At 39.3% G+C, this 26,686-nt stretch overlaps 1 protein-coding gene across 1 annotated transcript; it reads left to right on the forward strand.

Annotated features, from left to right (window-relative positions):
• Positions 1-1,883: 1,883 nt before the first annotated feature.
• Positions 1,884-26,686, forward strand: HDAC2 (histone deacetylase 2). Its single transcript, XM_059828410.1, has 14 exons — positions 1,884-1,985; positions 9,342-9,454; positions 9,935-10,052; positions 10,989-11,063; positions 11,359-11,497; positions 13,544-13,685; positions 17,194-17,286; positions 17,390-17,498; positions 18,913-19,053; positions 20,898-21,006; positions 24,128-24,258; positions 25,143-25,298; positions 26,045-26,102; positions 26,312-26,686. The coding sequence occupies exons 1-14, from the start codon at positions 1,934-1,936 to the stop codon at positions 26,340-26,342; spliced, it is 1,467 nt and encodes a 488-aa protein (XP_059684393.1). The 5' UTR covers positions 1,884-1,933; the 3' UTR covers positions 26,343-26,686.

Consider the following 26,686-nt stretch of genomic DNA (forward strand, 5'->3'; position numbering starts at 1 on the left):
CCACCTGGCTACATGACAAAATGGTATCCTTTTATTACAACATGAAGAGGGGAAAAAAATCCAGAACCCATTTTTATTGCATTGTGTCCTAGGTTTACCCTCAGTGTTATGTGTATGCATGTGGTTAACATAAATGTATTTTATAGCTGGTTCAAACAACATAAAGACAATTTTTATCAGCTACAAGGACCCAGCTTCCTGTTAGGTATCCCTAGGAGTGAAAATAACCTAAGTCTGGGAACAAAGATCTAACCTGTGTTTGGGCATGTACTGGTTTTGGTGAGTGACACTGATAACAAGTAGGCATTTATATCACCTAATATGAAGGTACATGTGGCAACAATCAGGGTTTCTAGGCACTTTGAGAGTCTCCAATAAATAAAGAAACCTTGGTCGAGACTTCTACAATGACTGCAAGTCCTTAATTATTGGATTTTCATGTTAGCTGAAGAAACAGTCATCTTTTGTGTAACTGATACACATCTCCAGATTCAGATATATCAGACCTCAAGTTCTAACAAGTGTGAACCCCTATATAAATGCAAATACAAAAAAGCTGTAGTTACTGGGTAAGTATAGGTGTGATCCTGTGTTTGTAGCTGAGCTGAGGCAGGCAGAGAAAACTGCTGGTAGATCTTAAACTGAAACTTGATTCAGATGTCAAGCCCTTTATATAAAATCTCAACTACTTTCATCTTGCATAGCATGCCTTAATTCTGGAAGAAGTAATTGTTATGCATACTGTGAAGTATGCTTTGAACTTCTTCTAGAAGAGGGATACTGACCAGCCACAGAGTCAACAGGGCCTGCGTACTGCCAGGAGTACTCCCAGCTCTGCACCAGCCTGAAAACTGGCTGCAGCCACCTCTTGCCTCAGGTACCTGGCAGAGGGGCGAGTGGGGGGCAGCTGAGCTCTTCTCAAACAAGGGTAAAATGGCAGCTCTCCCCTAAACCTTCAGGGCTTGGTTAGTTAACAAAAGAAAAAACAAACAAAAAAAAAAAAGAGTCCCACATAACTCCAGTAGTGGGGAAAAAAAAACCAACAACCGAACAAAAAAACAAGAGAAACCGTTTTTGTTGTGGACTTCTCACTTGGGGGGGTACACGACACGACACCCCCACCTCACCAGCATGTCGAGCATCTGCACCCGCCCCGTACTCCTGTCCCGGGGAGACGGGCCGAGAATGAGGTACCGGCCCCAAGGCGGCGGGAAGCGCTCCCCGGTCACGGGCGGGGCAGCCCCGCGGCCCCGGACGGTCCCCCGGGGGAGGCTGAGGGGAGTCGCCGTGACTTACTCCCGCGCTAACCAGCGGAAAGGCCCGCTGCTTTCCGGGCACCGGGGTCGACCGGTGAAGTAGGGGTTTCCTGCTCGCCGCCAGCCGCCCCACCACAACCCCTACCGAGGCGCAGCCCCTGCCCCAAGACCGCCATGCACCACCATGCCCGCACACGGCTGGCGGGGCGGCCGCTCCGCGCATGCGCCAGAGGGCTCCGCTGAGGGGCGGGGACAGAGCCCGATGCCCGCCGGCGGACCGTACCACTGTGCGGCGTAGGGGTGGGCGAGGAAAGAGCTTCCTCCAAGAATTCGCTTATGAGGACTACGCCCTGGCTCCTTCCCTGACTGTGTGTGTGATTAAGCGACAAGGGCAGGCACAAGCAGGCAAAAAGCCAGCACTCGCTCGCACGCGTCCTCTCCGCCTTCTTCTCTCCCTCACCTCCCCCGGCGGCGGCGGATTGGGCGCATCCCGCTTGCTTCCCCCTCCCGCTGCCGATGGTCGGGCCCGCTCGCGCTGCCCGGGGCCCGGCGTCGCGAGTTCCCGCTCTCCCGCGTCTGCCTCCTCCCGCCCCCTCCCTCCCTCCCTCCGTGCCGGCTCGGCGCTCGCCTCGGCCTCCCGCTCCCTCCCCCCGACTCGGCCCCGGCGCGGCGGCCCTATGGCGTACAGTCAGGGCGGCGGCAAGAAGAAAGTCTGCTACTATTATGACGGTGAGCGGGGCCGGCGCGGGAGCGCGTGTGTGTGAGTGGGGGGAGCCTCTCTTAACGGCCGCCTGGGGCGGCCTGCCCTCGTCCCCCGCCATTATGGGAGCCCCCTCCCCCGCGGAACGAGCCCCCCTCCCGGCTCCATGGCGCTCCCGGCCGGGGGTCCCCGCCGCCTCCACCTGCGCCGTCGCGTCCCGCTCCCGCCATCGGCCCTGCGCACACGCGCCCCGCCGCGGGGCTGAGCCCCGGGGGCCGCTGGGCGAGGGGGAAGGGGCGGGGGGGGCAGGTTGGTGAGGTTGGAGCCCGGCGAGGTGCGGGTCGGGGAGCTGCCAGGCCTGCCGTGGAGCGGCTGCCGGGCCCGGCGGTGAATGCTGTGTCTATTGTGTGGTGTGTGTGTGCCCCCCAGCCCCCCCAAGAAAGAAGAAAAGTTGAGACACTCCCCTTCATCCGCTGAGCGTAGAGGCGTTGGTGTCGCTGCCGTGTCTGGCTCCTCCCCTGCAAAAAAAGTCTAGGCCATGTGTGGCTTCGGCACCTGGTGATTCTTGCGCTGAGGCCTTCCCCTTCCTCTGGCTTTCATACAAGATCTGGTGTCTCCTTGCCGCCCCCCCCAAACGAACATGCATCAGAGTGGAGGTTTGGCTTCCACGAGCCTCTTTTCTAGCAGAACACGAAAGTTGCATGCGTAGGTGCTTAATAATAGTGAAATTTGAGTTGCTTGCAGGCCTTCTAAGTTTGCAGACTTGTCTGATGAGGACACAGTGACTTGTGATCTGCATTGTCAGTCACATCAAGAAAGTACATAAAGCTTGTGCTCAGTTTTGGATATTTGCTGCAACTTGTTTGTGGTTCTCTCTAGCCACAGCAGGCAGAACTTTTCATTTTCTTCTTGAGTTTGCATTTGTTTTCCCTTTTTTGTACTAGGAGGGTAAACTCGTTGGTCAGATTAGTTAAGAGATTTGACTTTTTTTTTAAATTGCCTCCTATTGTAACAATCCTTTAAGTTGGTGTCTGAGACTGGTATTGGTAATAGCCAGGAAAAGGAGGTTGAAGCTGTTTTGCCGTAGCGCTTTGGTGTTTTCACCATTTGGGAAATGAAGATGAATGGCTAACCCCACTAAGATATCAAAGTTGTCTGCTGCTGTAGCAAATCTGCCATTCTTTAGAAATGGCAGATCTTGTGGGGCCTGTCTTGGTTTTTTTACCACACTAAAGGAGACAGAGTGGTGGTTGCCGCCCCCTTCTCTTTGTTGCTAGCTCTGGTTCTTTGTTCAGCCTAAAGGGGAAAGGAGGCCCCTGTTAGGGATAATTTTGGTGAGGCTGGGATCTTACTTTTCCTTGGGAAGAGGAATCACTTTTTGCCTTGTTGCAAGGAAGACTGCAGTGGTAGTTTAGAAGCTTTCTCTCTGCAAATGTTTGCATGGTTTGGGGTTTTTTATCAACATGCTTTTTTCCTTTTTTTCCCCCCCCTTTTTTTTTTTAAACAAGTCAGGTGGTTATAGTTTACTAGGTGCCGATATCTTCAGTTTTTCTGTGATCCCTGGGTTTTGGTACTTGGTGCTTGTGTCAGGCTCCCTTAACAGCCAAAAAGCTATACTAGTGAAGAGGGGGGAGAAACTGGAGAAGGAAGACGTTTTGAGGTGGCAGGATAATGGCGACTTAAAAGCAGTTGTAGCATGTGTCTCGCTTGAATATGTAGGCTAGGATTATTAACAATAATGTAGAGAAAGGTAGTATCTGTTGTAAAAAAATTTTAAAAAAAATGCTTTCTGTCTGACAGAAATGAACAGCTTTGGGATGTTTTTGATGTCTTATTTTTTATTGCCAAAGCCAACCTTTATTTTACACTTCTTTTGGAAATAGTTATTAGAAGAAATTTTAGAGTTAATACCTGCAGTAAATATTTCTAATACTAATTTGTGGTTCACCTGGCAATTCTGAGTATTTTGTAACTGTGTTGTACCAGCAAAGTCTTGAATCAAAGCAAGAGGAGTGTTTGAAGCCTTAAATAACTCAAAACCAAAAAATACAAAGACACTTCAAGCACGCAACTGAGGTAGTGGTGTATCTCCAGGTATGTCATAACTGAAGTAAATGACAATTTTTGTCATAATTGTCCCTTCACACATACTTTTACTCTGTTCCTTTAAAAGTATACACTAAAAAGTGTTGCAAAGTACTAGAAGCATATATGCATATCTTTTGAGATGCAATAAATTCCTACAAGCTCTTTGTGAAGCTCAGTGTGATTGTCATCTAAAGTTGCTTTTTTAAATTAGCCTGTCACCAAGTTTTCTCAGAGTGTATTACTGTTAATGTTTTCTGATCATTAACAGTTTTAATAGCCTTCACACTGTACCCAGAATCAATAAAATTTAGGTAGAAGAAGCTTGATTTCATTTTCTGCAGTTTGTAATAGACTGTCAGCCACATGCATTTTGCAGAATTTGCATTATTTGTGATCGTGCTCAGGTCAGGAATTTTATTTAAATGTGAGCCAGTATACTAGAGGAAGAAGTAAAAATGTACAAATTAAGATACTTCAGTCATCTGATCTGAAATATTTTTACTAAATGCTTCTAGTCTTAACATATATATATATGGCCATAGCTTAGTGAAGTCTGTTGCTCACACTGCTTAGAACCATGCTAGACATGGAAGGTTATTGTAAGGTTATTGTAGCTGTTATTTTAGCCTCTTACCATGTGCCTTCAGGTTGTTGCCATGGTCTTGCAGCATGTGGCTCAGGTAGTTCAGTGGCCTCTTCCAAAATAGGTACGCCTTGTTCAGTTGCCCATAGCAATGAGGACAGGACCCACATGGTCTTTCCAACTCTATGCTCCTGTACAGCAAAGCACAGTTCTAGAGAATCACGCAGCAACTAGCACGGCTACAGTTAATAAGTGTATTTATTCCGTGACAGTGCACTAGCAGTATTGTTTAGATTGCTTGTTGTGCATAATTTAACGTGGGTGTTCAAAAGGCTCTACCTTCGTGAAAAATCTGAGATCTACATCAGAATGTGGTTGGTTCCACCCATAAAGACAAGACTAAACCTGTTTTAATAGGGCAGTATACTACTATATTCAGACAGTGTTTAAGTTCATCTTACCTGCAAATGTAAGCTTTAACTGAAGAACGTTTCACAGAAATTCATCAATGCTTTGCGCAGTGGCTTCCAAACACGGTGCTGGTGTCCAGCCTCTGCTTAGGGCTCAGAAGTCAGAACTTTGCTAGTCTTCTGCTATCTGCTTAATTTTAAAAAACACAACAAAACCCTCAACACTACAGATGCTAGTACAGTAATTTGAGGCCTCTTTGAATAGCTGTTTGTTGGACTGATCAGGCATTGATGATCTTTTTTACATTCATCTTCACATGAGTTCACCCATTAGTATTGCAGAAGTCAATCCAAATGTAACTACAGCTATTAAGATTTTTTTTTTCATGTGGTTTTCCATTGTAGTGTTTAGGTTTCTGCACTTAGTACAGTTCTGAAATACCTCATGATTTCGTGGTAACCATACTTAAAATAAGCACAGATATGGTGAGTGTACATAACAATTTATCTGTATCAAAGTTACAAAGTAATGTAACTTGCAAGTTACAAAGTATCAAAAAGATAAGTAAACCTCATATCTTGCCTCTGTTCAGGTGGCTAAGGCTGCTCTGTAATGGATAAACTTAAAGGTGTTATTTTTCTGTATATCTCAGTAACTAGAGAGATTAACGTGCTTTTTTTGGGGGCGTAGCAGCTTTTGTTAGTTGGTTGTGTGTTTGTCAGACATAACTGAAGTTCCTTTAGGGCATGTAGCCTCTTGTATTTTTCTATGTATTAGAATATTTAACATCTGTGGACCTTGCTGAAGTCTCGGATAGAGAAGTTAGTGTCTAAAACTTATGTTCATCAAAGGAATCATGTGGGTTTATTTTTATTTGATAGCTCTCTTCAGAGTTTAGGTGAGTAACTTGTATGAATTGAGAAGTAATTTTTTTTAATGTTCTTGAACCCACAACATGACAGTGTATGTAACAGTTTTCAGGTAGGTCTTCTGTCATTTGTTAGTATCACATTTTGCATCATGTGGTGAACAGTGCAGGACAGTAAACTCCTGCCAGCACTAAATTGGCACTTGATTCATCTTGTTTTAGTTAAGGACTCAACTTTTCAGAGATTATGTTGCTACTTCTCAATGGGAGCCATTTAGCTGATAGTTTTATTGGTATAAAACAGTAAATTTCAGTCTTTGAAGCCTTGCTGTGACAGATTAATAGATTTGCCAACTTTCTGCATATACTGCTTTGTGCTCTTTCCCTCTGCTTCCTCTTTCAGTAATGTTCTTTTCTTTTGCACTTTCCATGTGCACCCGCACTGGTGAGTGATATAAAATATGCCTGTAACACTTCTGTATGACTTTTACCTTTGTATTGACAAGTTTAGGATCAGGTACTCATACTATCTGCACTACTAGTCTTGTGCACTTGGCCTCACTGTACCCATTTCTCATATACACGCATACTCTAGCCAGAGTTTGTCTGGCACTAAGTGCAGAGTTTTTTAGCTCCATTGGTGAGGGAGGTGTGCCATGCCTGTACACACTAGCTCTTGGTAGACCTTGCTTTTTTCCCCAAAGTACTCCAGTAAGGCTGTGATACATGAAGAAGAGAGATGTATAGGTTTTAATATCAGTGGATGAAGTGTTTGTACCAGGAAGGGGACCTTCTCCTTCACTGGGTAAAGGAGAGATTTTTGACACTTTGGCCTTCACCGCAGGATGATGTCTTCAAGATGGGTCCCCTTTGTGATTTGATGTTGGCTGGAAATCAAGGTGCTAATGAAGAAAGAGGAACCTCTGGCATACCTTTTCCTTCCTCACCCTTGCCAACATACACATTGCAACAGTCCCTTGAAACTTAATGGGCTTTTTGTCCCTATGTTTGATTTATTTTTTTTGAGGCTAATGCCAAAACCCTTTTTTGTTGGTGATGCTAAGACCTGAAAGATGTAATTGGTACTGCCTGTTGCTGAAGTGTATCATATTGATATCTATTGTTAGTCATTACTGTTGACCTGTAATATGGAAGGGTCAATATGCTTCTGCCAGATACTCACCCACAGATCTTCTGTTTGATTAAATAAGCTCCCATTACATTTACCAACTTGCCAATTCTTTTAAAAGTTCTCCTTTCTGATAAAGGATAAAGTGAAAGTTAAAAGGTATGCTTAATTTATTGATTGATTTTTTTTTTAAATGTACACTGCAGTGTATGGTATGTCAAATATGCTTAATTTTCAGTCTCCTTGATTAATTGCGATATATCGAAGGATACGTTGCAAGTATAGTTGAGAAGCTTGTTAATGTTTTTTCTTATTCCCAAGGGAAAATAACAGATCTTACATTTTACATAAGATAGAAAATAATTCTTAATTGTCTGCTTCCTTATCCATCAGCATTCTTGGTAAAATGCCAGTGACAATGACTATACGAGCTGAAGTAGTTAAAATTGAAATGAACTGTTAAAAAAAAAAGATATGAAATTCGTACATATTCTTTAAGCCACAAATGTATTTGGAATGAAGTTTCCTCAAAAGCATCATGTTATTGAAAGTCACCGTTGTCTTTAAAATTTCAAAATTTTAAGCTCTTACTAGCTTGAAGCTCTGTAAATCTGGGAGTTAACAGTAGCTTCATAAAACAATGGTTGATTTCCATCTTCCAGTCATTAGTTTCGAAGAGCCATGATCGATCTTTCCTAAACAGCAATTTTATAAGGTACTGTTTCGTAAAATGCTTGGAAATGTTTTTGCTGGTGGGAAGGGGTGTGGTTATACTCTCTTAATACCTTTTGCTCTTGACCTGCATGTGACCAAAACTGCAGGGTTGCAGTAAGTATCTGCAAGATTCCAGGTCTTAGTAACTGACAAGTGCTAATCTTCCACTTAAATACCTAAGTTAGGAGTAGGTCCGTGTTCTTCAAAGTTCTTAACTTAATGCTAAAACTGTATTTCCACTGTTGTGGGATGGCTAAGAGCTAGGTGTTGAGCAATTGTTTTTCTGGATAACTTCATCTTATGTTACATTAGGTTATATCTGTTTTCCTAAGTGTCCTTACTCTCCTTGTCACTTCAAAAGCCAAAAGCTGGATTTTAGAATGCTCTGAGACTTAAAATCTTACTGTAATGCTTGCTTTTCTCGGTAGTTGGTACTGCAAGCTGACATTTTCCCTTCCTGCTGAGCTGGAGCTCATGTTGAAGAGGTGACAGTAAAGCTGTTTCATAGCAGTGCTGCTTCTTACCTCTGACTACCAGAATTTGTAAAATAGTATGACATTGTGAAAATAGTATTTCTTTCATTCCCAGTCAACAAGGCAGAGCATGTTGGAGGATGTGAAAGAAAAGTAAAAATTTCAAAAAGGTAAAGTTGACTAATCCTACCAGGAAATTTGATCAAAAAGCAAAGAGGTGCTATTGCGAAAAGTTGTTATGGAATTCTCCAGCTGAAAGTCTTGACAACTGGACATACCTTTTAGGCTTGTCTATGTTTCTAGAAACATGTGCACCGCTAATTCTATTTAAAATGGTTTGTGTCTTGGGAATGTCAGTGTTCAAAGTGGAGGCATGTATGTTCTAACAGTACCCAAGCTGGGGAGAAAACTTAACTAGCCCATGATAGCAGCCATTCTTTTCTTGGAAGTGAGTGTCAAATTTGTTATCTTAATTTTGTGTCTAGTCGCTCTCCAGTTTGACAGAGCTGGGATAATCTGGATTGCAAGGTTCTGTTAAACTACTGTGGATCCCTAGCAGCATGTGGCTGGGGAATGTTTGTGCATGTGGTTGTAGCAATAGATCTGAAGCTAATTTCTGGAATGTAACTGCTAGGGTTAGTAGTTAAGGGCAGGCTGAGGATGGTATTTTAAAATCAGCTCCTGCAAAATGGTAGCTTTTGCTACAGCCTCTGTTGTGGTATAATGTGGCTATGTCATCAGTAGTTTCTGCTCCCCTCTTAATTGCAGTTTTGTTTCCTGTTACTTTATTTTTCAGTTCCTGCCCACTATTTTCTTCACTCTTGATTTGAAACCACTTCTTGTAGGCATCTTTGCTCCCCCATTACTGTCTGCTTGTAATAAAGGTGTTAGATTTGGTCTCCTTTTTGCCCCCTGCTTCTGACATATGACCTTTTATGAACATTTTGTTTTCCTCATGGCCTTTTTGAAATAGACAGTAGTCCCTTTATTGGTCTGGTGGTTTGTTTGGTTTTTTTTTTTAATCATCATACTTGCTTTCTTCTGGGAATGGTTCTTTTAAGTAGCAATGAAAAGTTGTTTTGTAATATGAATAGCTATTCATTTGTGTAATACTGACAGGTGATATCGGAAACTATTACTATGGACAAGGGCATCCAATGAAACCTCATAGGATCAGAATGACCCACAACTTGCTGCTAAATTATGGCTTGTACAGAAAAATGGAAATTTATGTGAGTATAAGCAATAGTATGTCCACGGAAGTATTTTGAGTTATTTTTAAAGCCCTTCAAGTATTTCACACAAATAAACGGAGAGAAGTGGAAGTGGAAATAGAAAATACTTAGATAGTATATTCAGAGCTCTTACTTAGAAATGAAGCATTATTTTATAACTGGTGAGGATTGCAGATTGTTGTCCATGTCTGGAAGAAGTGAGGTGGAGCCCCAGTAGAGACTTTTCACCAGTATTTTTATGACTGGGGGGGAGGGGGGGTGTTGGAGGGACATTGGGGTAACTGCACAAAGAATTACTCAAGTTGTATACAAACAACAGAGTAGTCCTTGCTTTATGCAAAACAGCACTACTATCAGTTTCACTGTTCTCCCTTCAAAGTATATTAGATTAGATTTCTTTCAAGTTGTCATTTTTAGCCAATTGTTAGCTGATTTTGCAGAGCACTGATTATTTCTATAACTTGTTCTTGTTATCAGCGACCCCACAAAGCTACTGCTGAGGAAATGACCAAGTACCATAGCGATGAATACATCAAATTTCTCCGATCAATAAGGCCTGACAATATGTCTGAGTACAGCAAGCAAATGCAGAGATGTAAGTGTCAACATTAGGCTAAGTCTATGTGTATGTGCTTTGATGGTTAGCATTGTTTAAAGCTAAACATTCACCAATACAGGGGTATGAACATGGTTTCGTGCTGTGGGTGGGTTAGAGAAATACTGTAACAAGAGTAACATGTGCCTGCCTTTAGCTACACTAATTTTGGGACTTCTCTATTAAAAGCAGCCATATTGGCAAAAATGTTCTTTAAGCTTATGGAAGGATTTTTGCCTCCCCTTTCACAGAGTATATTCTAGATGTGAAATAATACTTTCTGCAGGCTTAACGCACAAATTAAACTTTAGTTGTGAGCTGTTTGCAAAAGTGTCTTAAAATCTGTTCTGATGCAAAATCTTTCTAAAAAAGAATGACTTTTAGAAGAGTAGAGAAGTAAAATCAATGTGTGAAAATGTTTTTAAGTCAAGAAAAGAAATTATTCATTCCTGTTGGAGTGAGATAGTAAAAATTGTACATTACTCACTGCTCATCCTTTCTGTTAATTTATTTCTTTAATTATAGGAATAGGCTCAAAGTACTGTTAGGAATGCAGTTTGACAGTTATTATATCAATTTAAAAGGCAGTATTGTAACCTCTTTATGATGCCTTATTCTCAGCAAATTATTTTTCCAAGTAATTGTGCATTTCTTAACATGATCTATGTTAATCAGCACTTCTTCAAAAATCTAAAAATTATCTAACTAAATTCTTGTTAACAAGGAGACAAAGCTTCCCATGGAAACTAAAAAGAAAAAAAAGGATAGTTTGGAGTCATCTTAGATTATAAAGACTTTACATTGTTTTCAGTGTTTAGAATTTAGCCTGACAAAAATGAGGCAGGGGGGAGTAGTTAAAGTTCTGAATGTGTTATCCATGCATATAGCCATGCTGTTGGAATGGTGTTTTTGAAAAGTAATACATTTCTTACACAGTTAATGTTGGAGAAGATTGTCCTGTATTTGATGGCCTGTTTGAGTTTTGTCAGCTGTCAACTGGAGGCTCTGTTGGTAAGTATAGCTTGTTTGCCTGCTATTTTGTAGCTTTATTACATTTATGTCAGCAACTTAAAACTTGCATAGTATTTTTAAAACTGAAGCAAATATAAGGGTTTTTTTAATAAAGAAATAATAATTGTATATCAGTTATTTGACATATCTCATATTTGACATGGGGTATTGGTATGAGGTCAGATCTAGGATCAACTTACTTAAAAAATAAGATACGATTTCATGTAACAGATTTAAAGGCCTTCAGAAGTTTCTGACTGCATTTTCTTTCATTTTTATGTATGTCTTTTTACAGCTGGAGCAGTAAAATTGAACAGACAGCAAACAGACATGGCTGTTAATTGGGCTGGAGGACTTCACCATGCCAAGAAATCGGAGGCATCTGGTTTCTGTTACGTCAATGATATCGTGCTTGCCATCCTTGAGTTACTGAAGTAAGTTTATGATGGGAACAACATAAAATTATAGAAAGTATCAAATTCAAGTATTTAAATGTTTGAAGATATGGATTGTCATTATTATTTCAGTAAGTTTTCATAGCCCATGTTGGACTTGTACAGTTTCAATTAAGAAAACTCCAAGCTCTGCCCAGTTTGGCTTCAGCAAGAAGTTTAAACTAAAATATAAGCAAGCTCAAAAGATAACTAATAGGAGATAGGTTTAAAACAGATCCTTAGAAGTACTTCTTTACGTAGAGGATAGTGAACTTCTGGAACTTCCTGCTGCAGGAGGCTGAAGGAAGCAGACAGCAACAACAGATTCAAAAAAGAGATTGGACATAATCATGGATGAGAGGTCTGTAAATGGATTTTAAAGATCCAAGCAACTATGCACCCTGTAAAATGCCATATGCTGTAATTCTAGATGGTGGGAAAGTACTAGGGTAGCAGACTTCAGAAAATGGACAGGCTTACATGCTTTCTCTAAATGTCAATCTCCTGTTGCTACTCATGGGGACAGAACAGTGGGCTAGGTGGATCACTGCCCTGACCCCTTAGGGCAGTCATTATACTCACAATCATACACCCATTTGGTGTCTCAAAATGCCTGCTTGTTCCCTATCATTTAAGTTGTTACTAAACCAAACAGGAATATTCAGGGAAGATCACGCACTGAAGCTTCCTTGGACTGTTATGTGAATTAATGTGGCTGTTACAAATAAATAATGAAATAACAGCTGTGCTGCTGTGACTGCAAAATAAAAAATGAGGAGTAATGAAAAAGTGATTATATAATTAACTTCAAGCAGTAATGCTTCACTAAAATTTCAAATACTGAGTATTACTTGTACTGCTTCATGGGACTGTATCCCTTCTAATAACACACAAATCTAATTTTTCACAAGAAATATTCTAGGTATTTGACTCTTGTGAATGGAGCAGCTGAGTCTGCTGGTGGGGGGGGGAGCAGCTGTAATCTGGAAGTGTTTTTTTAAAGATGGAAAAAGTTTCTAAAGACAGTAACAAATAGTTAATACTAACATATTAAATAAGACATTCGTTTAAACGTACAGCATGTGTTCAGGATCTGTTTCTGCAGTCTAAGAAAAGCGATATGATTTTCCATGGTCCAGTCTTGAATTTTTTAGCTTAATGTGCGTGTGAAGGAAGGAAACTTTCAAATAGTTACGGATCATGTAGCCACAGGAAACTGTCCTGTTCAGTGTCTCGTTAAGTGAAAAATCTTAGCCCACCTGAAGTTATGGCTGCTCAGACTCACATTCTATAGCACTATGCAAAGCACGATGAAAATGCATCTTCTGATGTTGACAGACTTTGTTCTTTACTGAATAACAGAATTTAAGGAATACTTACTGTTGTTTCCAGTGCTCTGAGGCTTCAAACAACTGGTTTCTTTATCCATCTCAAACTGATCTGAGACTTGCAGTATTTAAGGAAATACTAAGCAGTAGTGTAATAATTTCATGCTAATAGTAAGTGTGATCCACTTGGAAATAAGAACGTTGCAGAAGTAAAGAAGAAAAGTCAATGGAAAATAAGTATTTAAATTTCTTTTTTGCGGGCTTATGGAACATGGGTTATTCCTGCTTCTGGCACTATGCTGTTTGAAGCGTGCACTAAGAGATGTTTTAGTGTACTCTGTGTTGGTAATTATTGAGAAGGCAGAAAGAAATGCCCTGTGAAAGGGGCGAATTCAGCAGATGTGAACAACAGAAAGTGGTGTGAACAGAAACACAAGGTATAGCTTCTATGGAGTGAGACAACTTGGGGCAAATACTAAATACATGACATACTTAAATTACTTATTTGGATGAGGATAAACTTATTTGCATTATTATCCAAACTGTACTGAGAATTCTAAGAGCACATGGTCGCTTTAACCAAAATCATAAAAATGTTCGTAATCTTGGATTTTAGTGTTTTAGCTGGTTTTTTTCATTAGGTTTTTCCTTGTTAGGTATCAGTATATTATGAACATAACAGGTAATGATGATTCCTCATATGTGATTTTCTTTCTAGGTATCACCAAAGAGTGTTGTATATTGATATTGATATCCATCATGGTGATGGTGTTGAAGAAGCATTTTATACCACAGATCGTGTCATGACAGTATCATTCCATAAGTATGGTGAATATTTTCCGGGCACAGGGGACCTTAGGGTAAGGTTGAACATGAAATTTCATTAGGTGATAAATTCCTTCTTATTCTCTTCCTTGTAGATACTAGGTTACAGTAACTATGTCTAGCAATAATATACAGCAGTAAGTTTTCAGAAAATATGTTAGTCTAGAGTGACAGATTTGTTAAAGAACCTTAGAAAAAAAAATACAGGATAGTGGGGAAGTAAATTATTCACTTCTACATGAAATCAACACCTTCACTCCTGGATAAAATGTCTGAAATTTTAGTTTAAATACAGAATTAGTTTAGTTCACTCAGATTTTGGAAATGTCTCTAGGAAAACAGCGTGGTATATTTATAATCATTATCTGTACATTTCAATTCTGCACATTCAGTGAAAAGTAGCTGTTTGGAGATCACATGGCTTCAAAACTTATTTCAAATTTTAGAATAACTTTATGCCAGAGCTTTAATAGCCATTGCAACTTGAATTTACTAGGCAAATAGAACACAGTTAGCCATTCCTCCTGTTAGACTCTTGTCCATTAGAACAGAAATTGTTCCACTTCACAAGTTGAAAGAATATTTCAAGTATTAGGATTAATATATTCCTAGCTTCAAACTCTTAAATAAAACCTTTTTTTATCAGAGGCACTCCCAGAGTAAGTCACTCTGGTATTGGCAACTTTGTACATTAGTTTGTACATACAGTTAGTAATTTTTTTTTAAATTGTAAACATTTCTAAAAGGTTAACCTACAAAAATCTTGTGTTGGGGAAGAATTCACTGTTTCCTACTATCTTTAAATGGACTGAAGAGATGCAGATATTTGTGTTTCTGCTAATATTCCCAGAATGTGTGTTCCCCAGTGTGCTGATGATACCCAGAGGACACAGGAGTAAATGAAAGTTGAGCTTTAAATCAGTGGACTGCTGCTAAGCATTTATTTCAGTGTGGTTGTTGGAGCTGAAAGTTATTACAGCTGTCAGATTTTGTTAAACTGCATTCTAAATTGATTTAGGTAGAAATCAAGATTAGGCATTGCTTTTATTCATGTGGTTTAACTTGACTGGCCACAAGGTGGTAGTGGTGTTTCAAACAAAAAGCAGCTCAGACCAGGATGTTTATAATGACAGGCTGTTGTTGCTGAATTTGGCTAGAATTTTTTTTTAAGGGTTCGATATCTTGGCTTTTTAGAAACAGCACTTCCCGTTGACAGAGAAGTTTATGGATTCTTTACCTCACCACACCCAGAACAAAGAATTTAAAGATACACAGTTGAAATAAATAGAAGAATATTGTATGTTATTGGGATTTTTTTAGCACAGTGTCAGTGACAAACAGTACCTCAGGCATGGTAACTTTTATCCTGTGCTGCTAGCTAGTGTTTTGAAATGAGCATTGTCTGCATACAGACTTCAGCAGGCTTTATGGCAATTATTACAGCCCCATAGGAAAAAAAAAAACATTAGCTTTTTCCTATCTCCAGAGCTTGCAAAGCTAATTGAAATAAGGGGAGAACTAATTCTCTGAGAAGTCAGTGTTCCTTCTGGAAACCAGTATTGTGCTGCTTGCTTCTGCTCAACTTGACCTCCTGTTGCTGGTTATTTACATCAACTTTAACAACCAAATCTTATTTTTGTCAGCGGGCTCCATTCAAGCTTGTTTCTGTAATTCTTTAGTTAGTTGGTCTAGTTTGCTGATCAGGTTACGCTTATTTGATGCAGGAACAAATCATGCATCAACTGATGATTTTGTGATTGCAACTCCATCAGTGTAGCTGAATCTCACAGAGATTGTCTAGTTCAGCTGCATTCATCCATTTTCTACTGAAGCTATTGTGCAATCTGAACTTCCACTGTCCTTAGTAAGTTATTTGACTTTCTACACATCTTAGATGATAGCACTAATCTTGTCTTATATATACATAGATAGTTCCGTTGAGACTGTAGTGCTACACAGAGGCCCAGGTTCTGTGAGGAAATTTGATCTGTTGATGAATGGGCAACTACCAGAATGCTGTATTGTTTCTTTAGTGTTTATAACCAGTGCAAGTACAGGTTACAAAAAACATCGGTTGAGTAGCTCAGGCTGGAAAACAATTATCCTGTTCACTGGGAAATTGTGTGAACATTTGGCTTTGCTGTGTTTTAAGATGAGATTGAATTAATGATTTTTTTTTTTTATTTTTTTTTTTAATCTGGAAGGCAAGGCACTATCACCTCAGAAAAATCAGCATCTGAAAGCCTAGGTGATTCACTTAGGGAGATTCTGGACAGTTTGTCATGCTCCAAACCAACCAGAATTGAGTTCAGCAGGGGTCTTCAACATCACTAATCTTGCAATGAAATGTTAATGTGCTGGAAGAAAAAAAAAAAGTCAACTGTTAACATTGTGCCTATGCTGAGTTGGGCCATTCGTCCCTGTCCCTCCCTTCCCCTCCCAACCCGCCCCCCTCCCCCCCCCCCCCCCCCCCCCCCCCCAAAAAAAAAGCCATAGTTACTGGAAGTGACACATTACTGTTGTGTTCACTGCTAAGGCGGCTTTGTTCAGGAAGAGGAAAAAGTCTGTGACTGTTTCAGTAGCTAGTGTTGAGAGGTTTAGTAATTGTATTGCTGGGCCTATCCTACTGATGACTCGTAGTTTTTCAAGGACATTGGACCTGCAGTGTCCTCTTTCTGCAGAGCTGCTGTTTTATAATAGTTTACAACCAGACCGAACAGGTTAAATCTTACTGTCTTCCCCATTGTATCTTTATTAGAGGCAGAGAACTGCTCTGTAAACTGGATCACTTTCTGTGTGTCTTGATGATGAGCTAAAGGGAAGAAGTGGGAATGTGTGGCAAGCAGGGATCATTAGGTTTTGAGCTGATCGTCAAAACAGAAGTGGATGGATTCAGGGTTTATTAACTCGATATTTTGCAAAAGAGTTTTTTCTTTTAATACATATGTTGTGCAGGAAACCTGGTAAGATAGACTACTACAGTTCATCCCTTGTCATCTGATGGAACTGAGAATAATCTGCAAGTTTTTTGTTTGTTTTTTTTTTGTTTAAAAAGTCTCAGTTTCTTCAACAGCACCTATAAGTGGCCTCTGTTTGATTTTTCCTCTCTCCCTTTTGCTGCAGCTAGTTCTTCATCCTATGTTTGGAGCAAAGAATACGGTTTTAAAAACCTTCTTAAATACAAATCTTTCGTACAGCACCAAAAACGTGCATATCGCCTTGCTCTTCTCAGTTTTCTTCCTTGTTTTTGCATAACTATTTTTACCAGGCTAAACTGATCAGCTATGTTTTGTCTTTTTGTCTTAAATATTTGAATTAAAAAATCAGTTGTACTTACTGCAAATTTAGTCTTGGTGTATGATTCTACACTCCAGAATGATTTTATGGGAGAATGGGAATCAAGTAAGGTACTTCACCTCTTTTCCCCTCGCAGACATGAATAATGGTACAAAATAGCTCAGCAGACTTATGTAAACTTTTTTCGATGGTACCGTTATGTGCTTCTATGTTTTGTAATAAAGCATTTGTCATCTCTGCTTATAGGACATTGGTGCTGGAAAAGGCAAATACTATGCTGTCAACTTTCCAATGAGGGATGGTATAGATGATGAATCGTATGGACAGATATTCAAACCAGTGAGTACTTCTTTTTTAAGCTCTCTGGGAAGATAGTAGTTTCATTTTGTGGATTTATTTCCATAATGTGAATTAACAACTTGCTGCTTTATATTGATTACAGATTATATCCAAAGTAATGGAGATGTACCAGCCCAGTGCTGTGGTATTACAGTGTGGAGCAGATTCACTGTCTGGTGACAGGCTGGGATGCTTTAATCTTACTGTTAAAGGTAAGCAGAAAAGCATGTGTTTGTCTGTAACTTTTTATTTAATAGAAACCTCTATCCTTCATACTATTTTTCAAGATACTTGCATGATGAGGACCTGAGTCACAAAGATTTTGTTCATTACTATGATTAATCACCTCTTTCTTTGCTATACAGGGGTGGCCAAAAGAAACCCAGAAGTTGCCTCTTTCTTTCTGTCCATCTAAAAAAGTTAAGAAGCTTGGTTTTCCATGTTCTTCCTAGCCACTCAAGTGATTCTCTTTCCTCTATGCACAGGTTTTCTGTAGCTTTAAAGCAATGTTCTGGAATGACAGGGCGACAACAGTCGTCCTATTGCAACACTTACTATGATGGGCAAATAAAAGTAGTGGTTCACTTAGTAGGGCTACAGATACTAAACATCAAACCCCTTGTTGGGCATAAAATGGGTATTACTGAAATGAGAATACTCACTGCATTGTTAAATTTATAGTGGTGTTTGTTAACATTTTTATTAACTTTTAAAGAATTAATTTATTTTAGTAATACTTACATTTCTACCCAAAAGCGTGATTCTTAAAATTGGGATGAGATGTTAATTTAGCAGACCTTTTTATTATAATATTATTATTGTATTATTATATTATTATTTATTAAAGTACTAAATGTATGTTGAACTTCTGCTAAGCCTTGAATCCAGCCTGTTTGAATCATTAATTTGCTGGGGTTTCTTGGTTTTGTGTTTTCTTAATGAGGCAATTAGAGTTTTGTAGGCAACAGAAAAAAAAAAAAATCTGTTGGCTCTGCAGTGTTTCAGGGTTCTTTTCTTGATTTGCACCAGGTGGCAAAGCTACTTCAGTTGCCCATACAGCTCAGATTTTTTTCCATCTTACATATCTTGGAAACCAAGAGAGCTGCTGCCTCCTACAGATGCCTTTCAGTATGCTGTATCTCCCTGGAGTGTGTACTGTCTTGGCACCAGTTCATTCTGTAAGCAAGACTTAGCAACCTCTAATACAGGTTCAAATTTAGAAGTAGAAAGGACCAAGTACTGATTTTCTGTTTTCCCTTCTTCTCCCTTTACATTTGACTGAGAAATTGTCCCTAGATTTGTCACTGTGTATTGACATCAGTTATGAAAAGGCAAAACACTAAACATTCTAAGAGCGTTTCAGAACAGCAGCAATAGACCGTCATGCAAAGTCTCTGAAGACTGGGGTGGATAATGTTCGGTGTATTTTGTACATTTCTTATCTGTAATCTTGATTTCTTGTGAGGTTGTGCTTAGCTTTTGGGGGAGACAGTTCTGTTTTACTTGAATGTATTCAGTTCTCGCTTGATAAGTGTGACTGCATATGTCTGATTAAATAGTTCATTATATGTTTTTCTCTTTAATAGATATTTTGCATATATTGTTAATTCTTTTTGTGTTTCACAGGTCATGCTAAATGTGTGGAAGTTGTAAAGACTTTTAACTTGCCATTGCTGATGTTAGGAGGAGGAGGATATACTATTCGTAATGTTGCTCGATGCTGGACATATGAAACTGCTGTTGCCTTAGATTGTGAAATTCCTAATGGTAAATATTAATACCCAAATTAATATTCTATTAAGAAATAATCCTGGGAGGGGTTAAGTGGACAGAGAGCAAACATTTCTATAGCTAACTAATGCATCAGTTTAGAATAAACTGTAGAAAGTGATTGTTAGGATTTAGCCAATAAATTTTCAGTAGCTTATGGACTAAGTAAACTTCAGCATTTGGGGCTTTTTTTATGCCTCAGCAAAAGCTTTAAATGATTGGATCATTTTTGGAAAATTCAAAACATGTAAAACTTACGGAACCTTACTTGTAACTATTTTTAATATGGATGTTATCAGTATGATAGAATATATACTGTTTTGATTGTAACAGTGTAGACCTGTGTAAGTTGGGCACCACGGACATGGTATTCATGAGAAACAAATGTCCATTTTACATAGTAAAACATAACTGTTTCTCCATTGTGTCTATGACTTAAAAGTGACTGTGAAAGTATAATGACTTCCGCTCTTCCATTTGACTCAATTCTGACTATACAAGCTATCTTAAAAAAAATTTAAAATAAAAAAAGCAATAGTAGACTTCTTTCAAATAGTTGAATAGTGAAGTAATTTCTCTGAGGAAGATCCCCAGAGATCCTGCCTCCTTTTACTTCTGGCCAAATATACTTTTGGACATGTTTTTGGAATGCCTTTTTATAAAACTGGTATTTGGACTGATTTGTTGCACATCAGTCATTGGCAGTTTTCATGTTGGACTGCAAATTTTGCTTATAACCTTTTGCTATTCATGTATCCCTTGCTGGATTCATAGTGTTTCCGTCTGACTTCAGTGGAATGCTGCTGTCAGTGAGAAAAGAATATTTGGACAGTATCTTTCAAGATGTATATTTTCTATTTTGCATGTCAATATATATTCTTTGTCAGACAAAGCTTTTGAAGAGACAGGAGTATTTCTTTATCTTGGGACTTTTTTTCCATTAGCATGTCCTATTCAATGGATATATATGAAGGTTTTTTGATTTTTTTTTTTAACATTCCTCTCAACTTTGTGGGTCCTTGTCATCTTTAACCTCTTCTGAGAAAGAACAGTGCATTTCTAAATGTTGCAATAGCAAGTTAATCTTCCTGTCTCCTTTCTATCCACCTAACAAGATTGCTTAACCTGTAATAATCATAAACAAAGAAACAAAACAAAGGGTTCAATTAGATGTGGATTTCAGTGTCTTATTTCTTAAGGGTTCTAGGTTTTTTAGATTTCTGTTGCTTTATCTGGGAAGATAGTCATATTCAATACAAAATACTACTGTTTTCTTGGATATGAAGTCTTCATTGACTTCATTTTGGGGATTAGATGTTCCAGTCAGGGGACCATCATCTGTGAAAATACAAAAAGCAGGGGAAGAGGGGGGAGGAAACGGATAAACATGGGCGTCACTGAACCACTGTACAGTGCTTACCATGTATTTGAACTAGCTGTGATCTTCAGCCTAGTAACACGTGTTACATGTTTTACTGAAGGAATATTTTGAATGGCTCGCTTAAACGTTTTAAACTGGACTAACTTTGGAAACAGCTGTAAGAAATCATCACTTGAGCTTCTCTTTTCTGCAGAAGTAGCATTTTTAATTATTTTACCAAATTTGTTACTAACGTTGTTCCAGTGTATGTTCTAACATGATTACAGTAGAACTCTGTCTTGCTTTGCCCTTTAGAAGAAAAACACTGAACAGTTCAGGCAGTACTTGTGTATTATTGCTTACCTGAATGCTTCAGGTTTGATAGTTCTGTAACTAAAATCCTGTCAAAACTACTGTTGTATTTAAAAGGTTTAAAATCTTTTTTGGGTCACAAAGTTGTCTTTTGTGTTTTGGTTTATAGAGTTGCCATACAATGACTACTTTGAGTATTTTGGACCAGACTTCAAGCTTCATATTAGTCCTTCAAATATGACTAATCAGAATACACCAGAATATATGGAGAAGATCAAGTAAGTAGTGATTACCTTATCTATCAAGTAGGTCATGCGGATCACATTTCTCCAGAGGTTTAATTGTTAGGTAGTTTTGAAAACTGTACGCCTTTCTTTGTTACGCACTAAAAATAAGTACCGAATAGATTTGACATATTTTTTATTTCTGTCAGAAGACATACTTAAAAGTCTGCTCCTACAACAGTATTTATGCTTATGAAATCCTGTAACTATAAATATGAAAATTTAAGACCCAGCTTGGATTTTTACTTTTTCCAGCAACTAAAGAGATGACTGTTTTACTTGGCTTCCCATTCTAATTTTGTAGAAAGTTTATCCTGTCAGGAAAGAAGCTGGTATGCTGTGATGATTAGGATTTCTAATTCTCAGCTCCATGTGTAAACATGAACAGAGATTGTCATTCTTTGTAGCTGTCAGCTGTGAAAATAAAAAGTCACATGTAAGCTCGGACATCCAAAACTGTGGAAAGATAGTGATATGTGTGCAGGCAATGGAGTGACTGTGGCTTGACAAATCCACAAGGTTTGAGAAGCACTCATTGCCAAGCTATAGCGGGTACGTGTTTTTAGCCTGTGCTACTTCAGATATTTAGATTATGTCTTCTCACATCCTGAAGGTTTGATTGTAAACAAATCTTTTACTTCAGGGATGGAGCAATGCATACACGAAATCAATTCTGTACTCAAACGATAAGAGATAATTGGTTAGCCTGAAGTACTCTTTGCTTACTGAGGCTTGTCCCTGCTCTGGGTTTAAAAGAATAAACCCCCACCCCTGCCCCAAGTTTAATGGGCTGTTAACGGTGCACAGGAATTCTTTTGGTTACTAAAAATAGCTGAATAAAGATGTGAAACTAGCTGTGTAAGTTTGCCGGTACTGCTATAACCTGTAAAACTGTCAAGTTGCGAAATTCACCAAAGCAGTTAAAATACTAATTTTTGAAGTGGTTGGTGTATAGACTGTGATTGGTGTTCATAACACAAATGTATAAATCACAACCAAATGAAAGGGGTTTCGTTTTTAATAATGTGCAAGGGGGGAAAATCCACCTATTTTTCACTGATGTAATTCTACAAAAATTCTCTGTAGTAATAGTGCTCCAGCTGATGATCTGCCAGGATGCTTGCTGTATATTGTGTATTGTTGAACTTTCATGGTGCGAGTTGGCTGCAAAACTTGCTTGCTCTTTAACACATCCCTGGGCATGGATGGTGTGTGTTCTGTTGACAGAGATACAACCTCACATCCTGGTACTAGCGCCCACAAGAAGAGCAGTGACCCATCATTTCAGAGAATCCTCCTTCCGTTAGTTGTATGCTTTCGCAGAGACCTAGCTTTACAGTGCTCCCTGGATTGGCAAAACTGGTTTGCCAGGTCATGTGATTTGAACAGAGGCAGAGACCATAAGGATTCCAAAAAAGCACCAGTTTCCATTTAGCTCTTCAAATTGGGCTGAAGGATACTGAGATAGTTGTGTTATAACGCTTGCCATACCTTTCTCTCTACTTGGACCTCTTTTGGAAGGATAGTTTTAAGTCCCAAGAGAAGTCCATTGTCCTTCCTCTTCCTGCTTGTGGTGCTTTGGAGTGTGGGGTCCATCACATCAGGTTTCTTAGACAGGAGAGAACTCTCTGTTCTCCCTGAAACAGCCAATAAGAAATCTTATCCAGATGGATAGCTTTTCACCCTGAAGTCATTGCTGCACACAGTGAAGACTTCTTCAGGCTTTAAGTGTCTGGCTTACTTTCTAAGAAACTAGAGGATAGTTTATTATCCTACTTGATACTCTAGTTCATTACAAACAGAGTAATACTGTCACTCCGTTCAGCCCAGCTGGGCAGTACTTGTGCTGACCCTGTGGGGAATTGAAGCTTGAAGTTGATTGAATGACAGAATCATTAAGGTTGGAGAAGACCTGCAAGATCATCAAGTCCAACCATCAGCCCAACACCACTGTGCCCCTAAACCATGTCCCGCAGTGCCTCGTCCACCCATTCCTTGAACACCTCCAGTGATGGTGACTCCACCACTTCCCTGGGCAGCTTAGTCCAGTGTCTCACCACTCTCTCAGTAAAGAAATTTTTCCTAATATCCAGTCTGAACCTCCCCTGGCACAACTTGAGGCCATTTCCTCTTGTCCTGTCGCTAGTCACTTGGGAGAAGAGACCAACACCCACCTCTCTGCAACCCCCTTTCAGGTAATTGTAGAGAGCGATAAGGTCTCCCCTCAGCCTCCTCTTCTCCAGACTGAACAACCCCAGCTCCCTCAGCCGCTCCTCATAAGACTTGTGCTCCAGACCCCTCACCAGCTTCATTGTCCTTCTCTGGACACGCTCCAGCACCTCAATGTCTTTCTTGTAGTGAAGGGCCCAAAACTGAACACAGTATTCGAGGTGCGGCCTCACCAGCGCCGAGTACAGGGGCATGATCACCTCCCTGCTCTTGATGGCCACACTGTTTCTGATACAGGCCAGGATGCCTTTGGCCTTCTTGGCCACCTGGGCACACTGCTGGCTCATATTCAGCCAGCTGTTGACCAACACCCCCAGGTCCTTTTCTGCTGGGCAGCTTTCCAGCCACTCGTCCCCAAGCCTGTAGTGTTGCATGGGGTTGTTGTGACCCAAGTGCAGGACCCGGCACTTGGCCTTGTTGAACCTCATACAATTGGCCTCAGCCCATCGATCCAGCCTGTCCAGATCCCTCTGCAGAGCCTTCCTACCTTCGAGCATATCAACCACTCCTGCCCAACTTGGTGTCATCTGCAAGATTGCTGAGGGTGCACTCAATCCCCTCATCCAGATCATCGATAAATATATTAAACAAGACCGGCCCCAAAACTGAGCCCTGTGGGACACCGCTTGTGACCGGCACAATAAGTGTTTAAAAATAAGTGTTTAAAAAGTTAAAGAAAATGATGTTCAAGTATAGTGTGGATATCAATGATCTGTTAGGGATGGAAAGCTTTCTGAATTTGGAATGCGTTTTTTTTTTTTGTAAATGAAACTGACTCTAAAGCAAAGCAGGTTAACTTTGAATGCAGAGTTGTCAGAATTAAATACAAAATCCAAGGAAATGCTACTTCTGTGTAGCCATAACTTTCCTTGTCTGTTACTTGCAGGCAACGCTTATTTGAAAACTTGCGCATGTTACCTCATGCACCTGGTGTACAGATGCAGGCTATTCCTGAAGATGCTGTTCATGAAGATAGTGGAGATGAGGATGGGGAAGATCCAGACAAACGCATTTCTAGTAAGAAATATTTTTCATGATAGAGCATGTCCAAGTAGAGTCTTTTTAGATTTAATTGTTCAGAACCTTGGTCCTAGTAGTGCAGTATTGGAAGATTGGCAGTTTCGTTTCCTGAGTAAAAAATTTTGCCACTAGGTTGCCAGTTTTGCTGTTCTTAAGGTGGCATCTCTGCACAAACCTAAACCTGTTAAAGGCGTCTAAAGAAGTGCTGAAAGAACATGGTTTTTTGCATCTTATGAAACAGTCTGGATATTTTAAATCTAAAATAGATACTCCAGAAGTCTCAGATGAATTGTAACTAAAGAAATATGGGACTTAGCTTCTGTCTTTTGCTATTCATAAAAAAATAATGTTCCCCATAGATGTAAAGTGAGATACTGTTTTGAAAAAAATTCTTTTACTTGTTTTTTGTTGTTGTTGTTGTGAGAGAGGTTTTCCATACTTGCAACAGTACCCTTCACTTTATTACTGTTAGCCTTTGTATGGACAATGAGTTGTTCTTCAGCTATAGCCAAGAGTTTCCTGCTACGTTTAACCTTTTTTGATGGGATTGGATTAATTCTATAACCTCTTATTGGTGCACTGTCTGTTTTCTGAACTGTTGGGGCCATAATGTTTTCTCCTGTGATTTAGTTTCCAATATTTGAAATTCATTTGATACATGTTAAAATACTCCCACCCTCCCCCTGTGTCTCTGTAAAGCTATTTTCAGAAGTCATTGTGAGAGTCCCAGAGCATCTTGAAAGATAGCATTTTTATGCATAATTTAGTTCATCAGCATTAAATTATTATATTATTACTCATTCGTAATTTGATAGTTCTTTTTTATTAGGCCTATTGTAGTTGACTTTATGCTCAATTAATTTCATAACTCTGAATCCTAGTTCGAGCATCTGATAAGCGTATAGCCTGTGATGAAGAATTTTCAGATTCTGAAGATGAAGGGGAAGGTGGACGACGAAATGTTGCAGATCATAAGAAAGGAGCAAAGAAAGCCAGGATAGAGGAAGACAAAAAAGAGACAGAGGACAAAAAAGCAGGTAGGACTCTGGTGGGATTTCATCCTATGTTTTAGAACTGCAAATGTCAGTTCTGCTGGGAGAAAGATGTGTTTTCTGTTAACAGTTAATTAGCTGTTGAGTTGATGATTTTTTTTTTTCCCATCATATTTAAAGTATCTGTTTTAAATTAATCAGTTTCAAGATACAGCTATTCACACTAGAATAGAATTTTCAGCCAAGTGTTATTGTTGCTTCCCCACAAGCTTGAAATCTTAGATCCAGGGATTTGTATAGCTCAATGAAAATAGGGTTAAAAAAGGTTCTTGCTTTAAATACATTAGACAAAGAGTTTGTTCCTGTTCGGTTTTTGTGGGGTGAGCCAACTGGTTTTCTCTGAAACAGAAGCTGGCTAGGGTTCTGGGGATAGTGTAGTTCCAAGGACTTTTGACTTTTCCAAGAACAGACTTACATTTAGGGCTACAAGACTACTGGAAGGAGCTCAGGGGAAATCCAGGTCTCATTATTGCATACCATTATTATGGCCAGTCAAGAGAGGCTTGCCTTGAGGTATGTTGAATCACTTGGCATTGTGCCCAGATCACTCCTTTGGATGGATGCATTTAACACTGTATGTTAATATGTAATCAGTGACTTCTTTTAAAAGCTAGTTCCCTCTGGCTAGGAGTATATACAAAAAACCATAACTTGGTCATGCTTTTTTCTTCTGAAGTCTTTTAAGGTTTTTTTGCATCTTTTGGTATATTTAAAATCTTGTTATTTTTCAGATGTTAAGGAGGAGGATAAATCCAAGGACAGCAGTGGTGAAAAGACAGATGCCAAAGGGTAAACTCCAATTAATTAATAATGAATGTCACCTTTTTGAGAGTGTTTATTAATTTCAAATATTATAAAGTAGTGATTTCTGTTGATATCACTTTAAATTCCTCATAACACTAAATATTTTAGACTCATGACAGTAGTAATTCAAAATTGCATTTTGAAAACAGTTAATTGAAAAAATGAAACAACAATTTGTTTTTGCCTTTTTACAGAGCAAAATCAGAACAGCTCAGCAATCCTTGAACAAAAGATAGCCTCTCATCAGTTGCAGAACATAATCCTAGAGTTGGAGAATACCTAAAAGAAGAAAAGTTTTCGTATTGAAAGAGACTGCTGGTTTCATTTTGTACTATTTGGCATGGACCGTATTTATTTTCAAACGGCTTTGTTCTGGTTTTTGGCAAGTTGTATTGTGAGTTTTCTAATTATGAGGCAGAAATTCCTTTCTTCACCATGCTTTATGTAATAGTATTTAAAAATGGATGTGAGTTATTATGTTAAATGTCTAAACTGATCTATTAAAGTAATTCGCCTTTCCTGAGCTGATTTTACCTTTTTTGTAATTTTATCTTTATTAAAAAAAAAAA

The sequence above is a fragment of the Gavia stellata genome, chromosome 2, assembly GCF_030936135.1.
Source record: "Gavia stellata isolate bGavSte3 chromosome 2, bGavSte3.hap2, whole genome shotgun sequence".
In the NCBI taxonomy this organism is placed as follows: domain Eukaryota; kingdom Metazoa; phylum Chordata; class Aves; order Gaviiformes; family Gaviidae; genus Gavia; species Gavia stellata.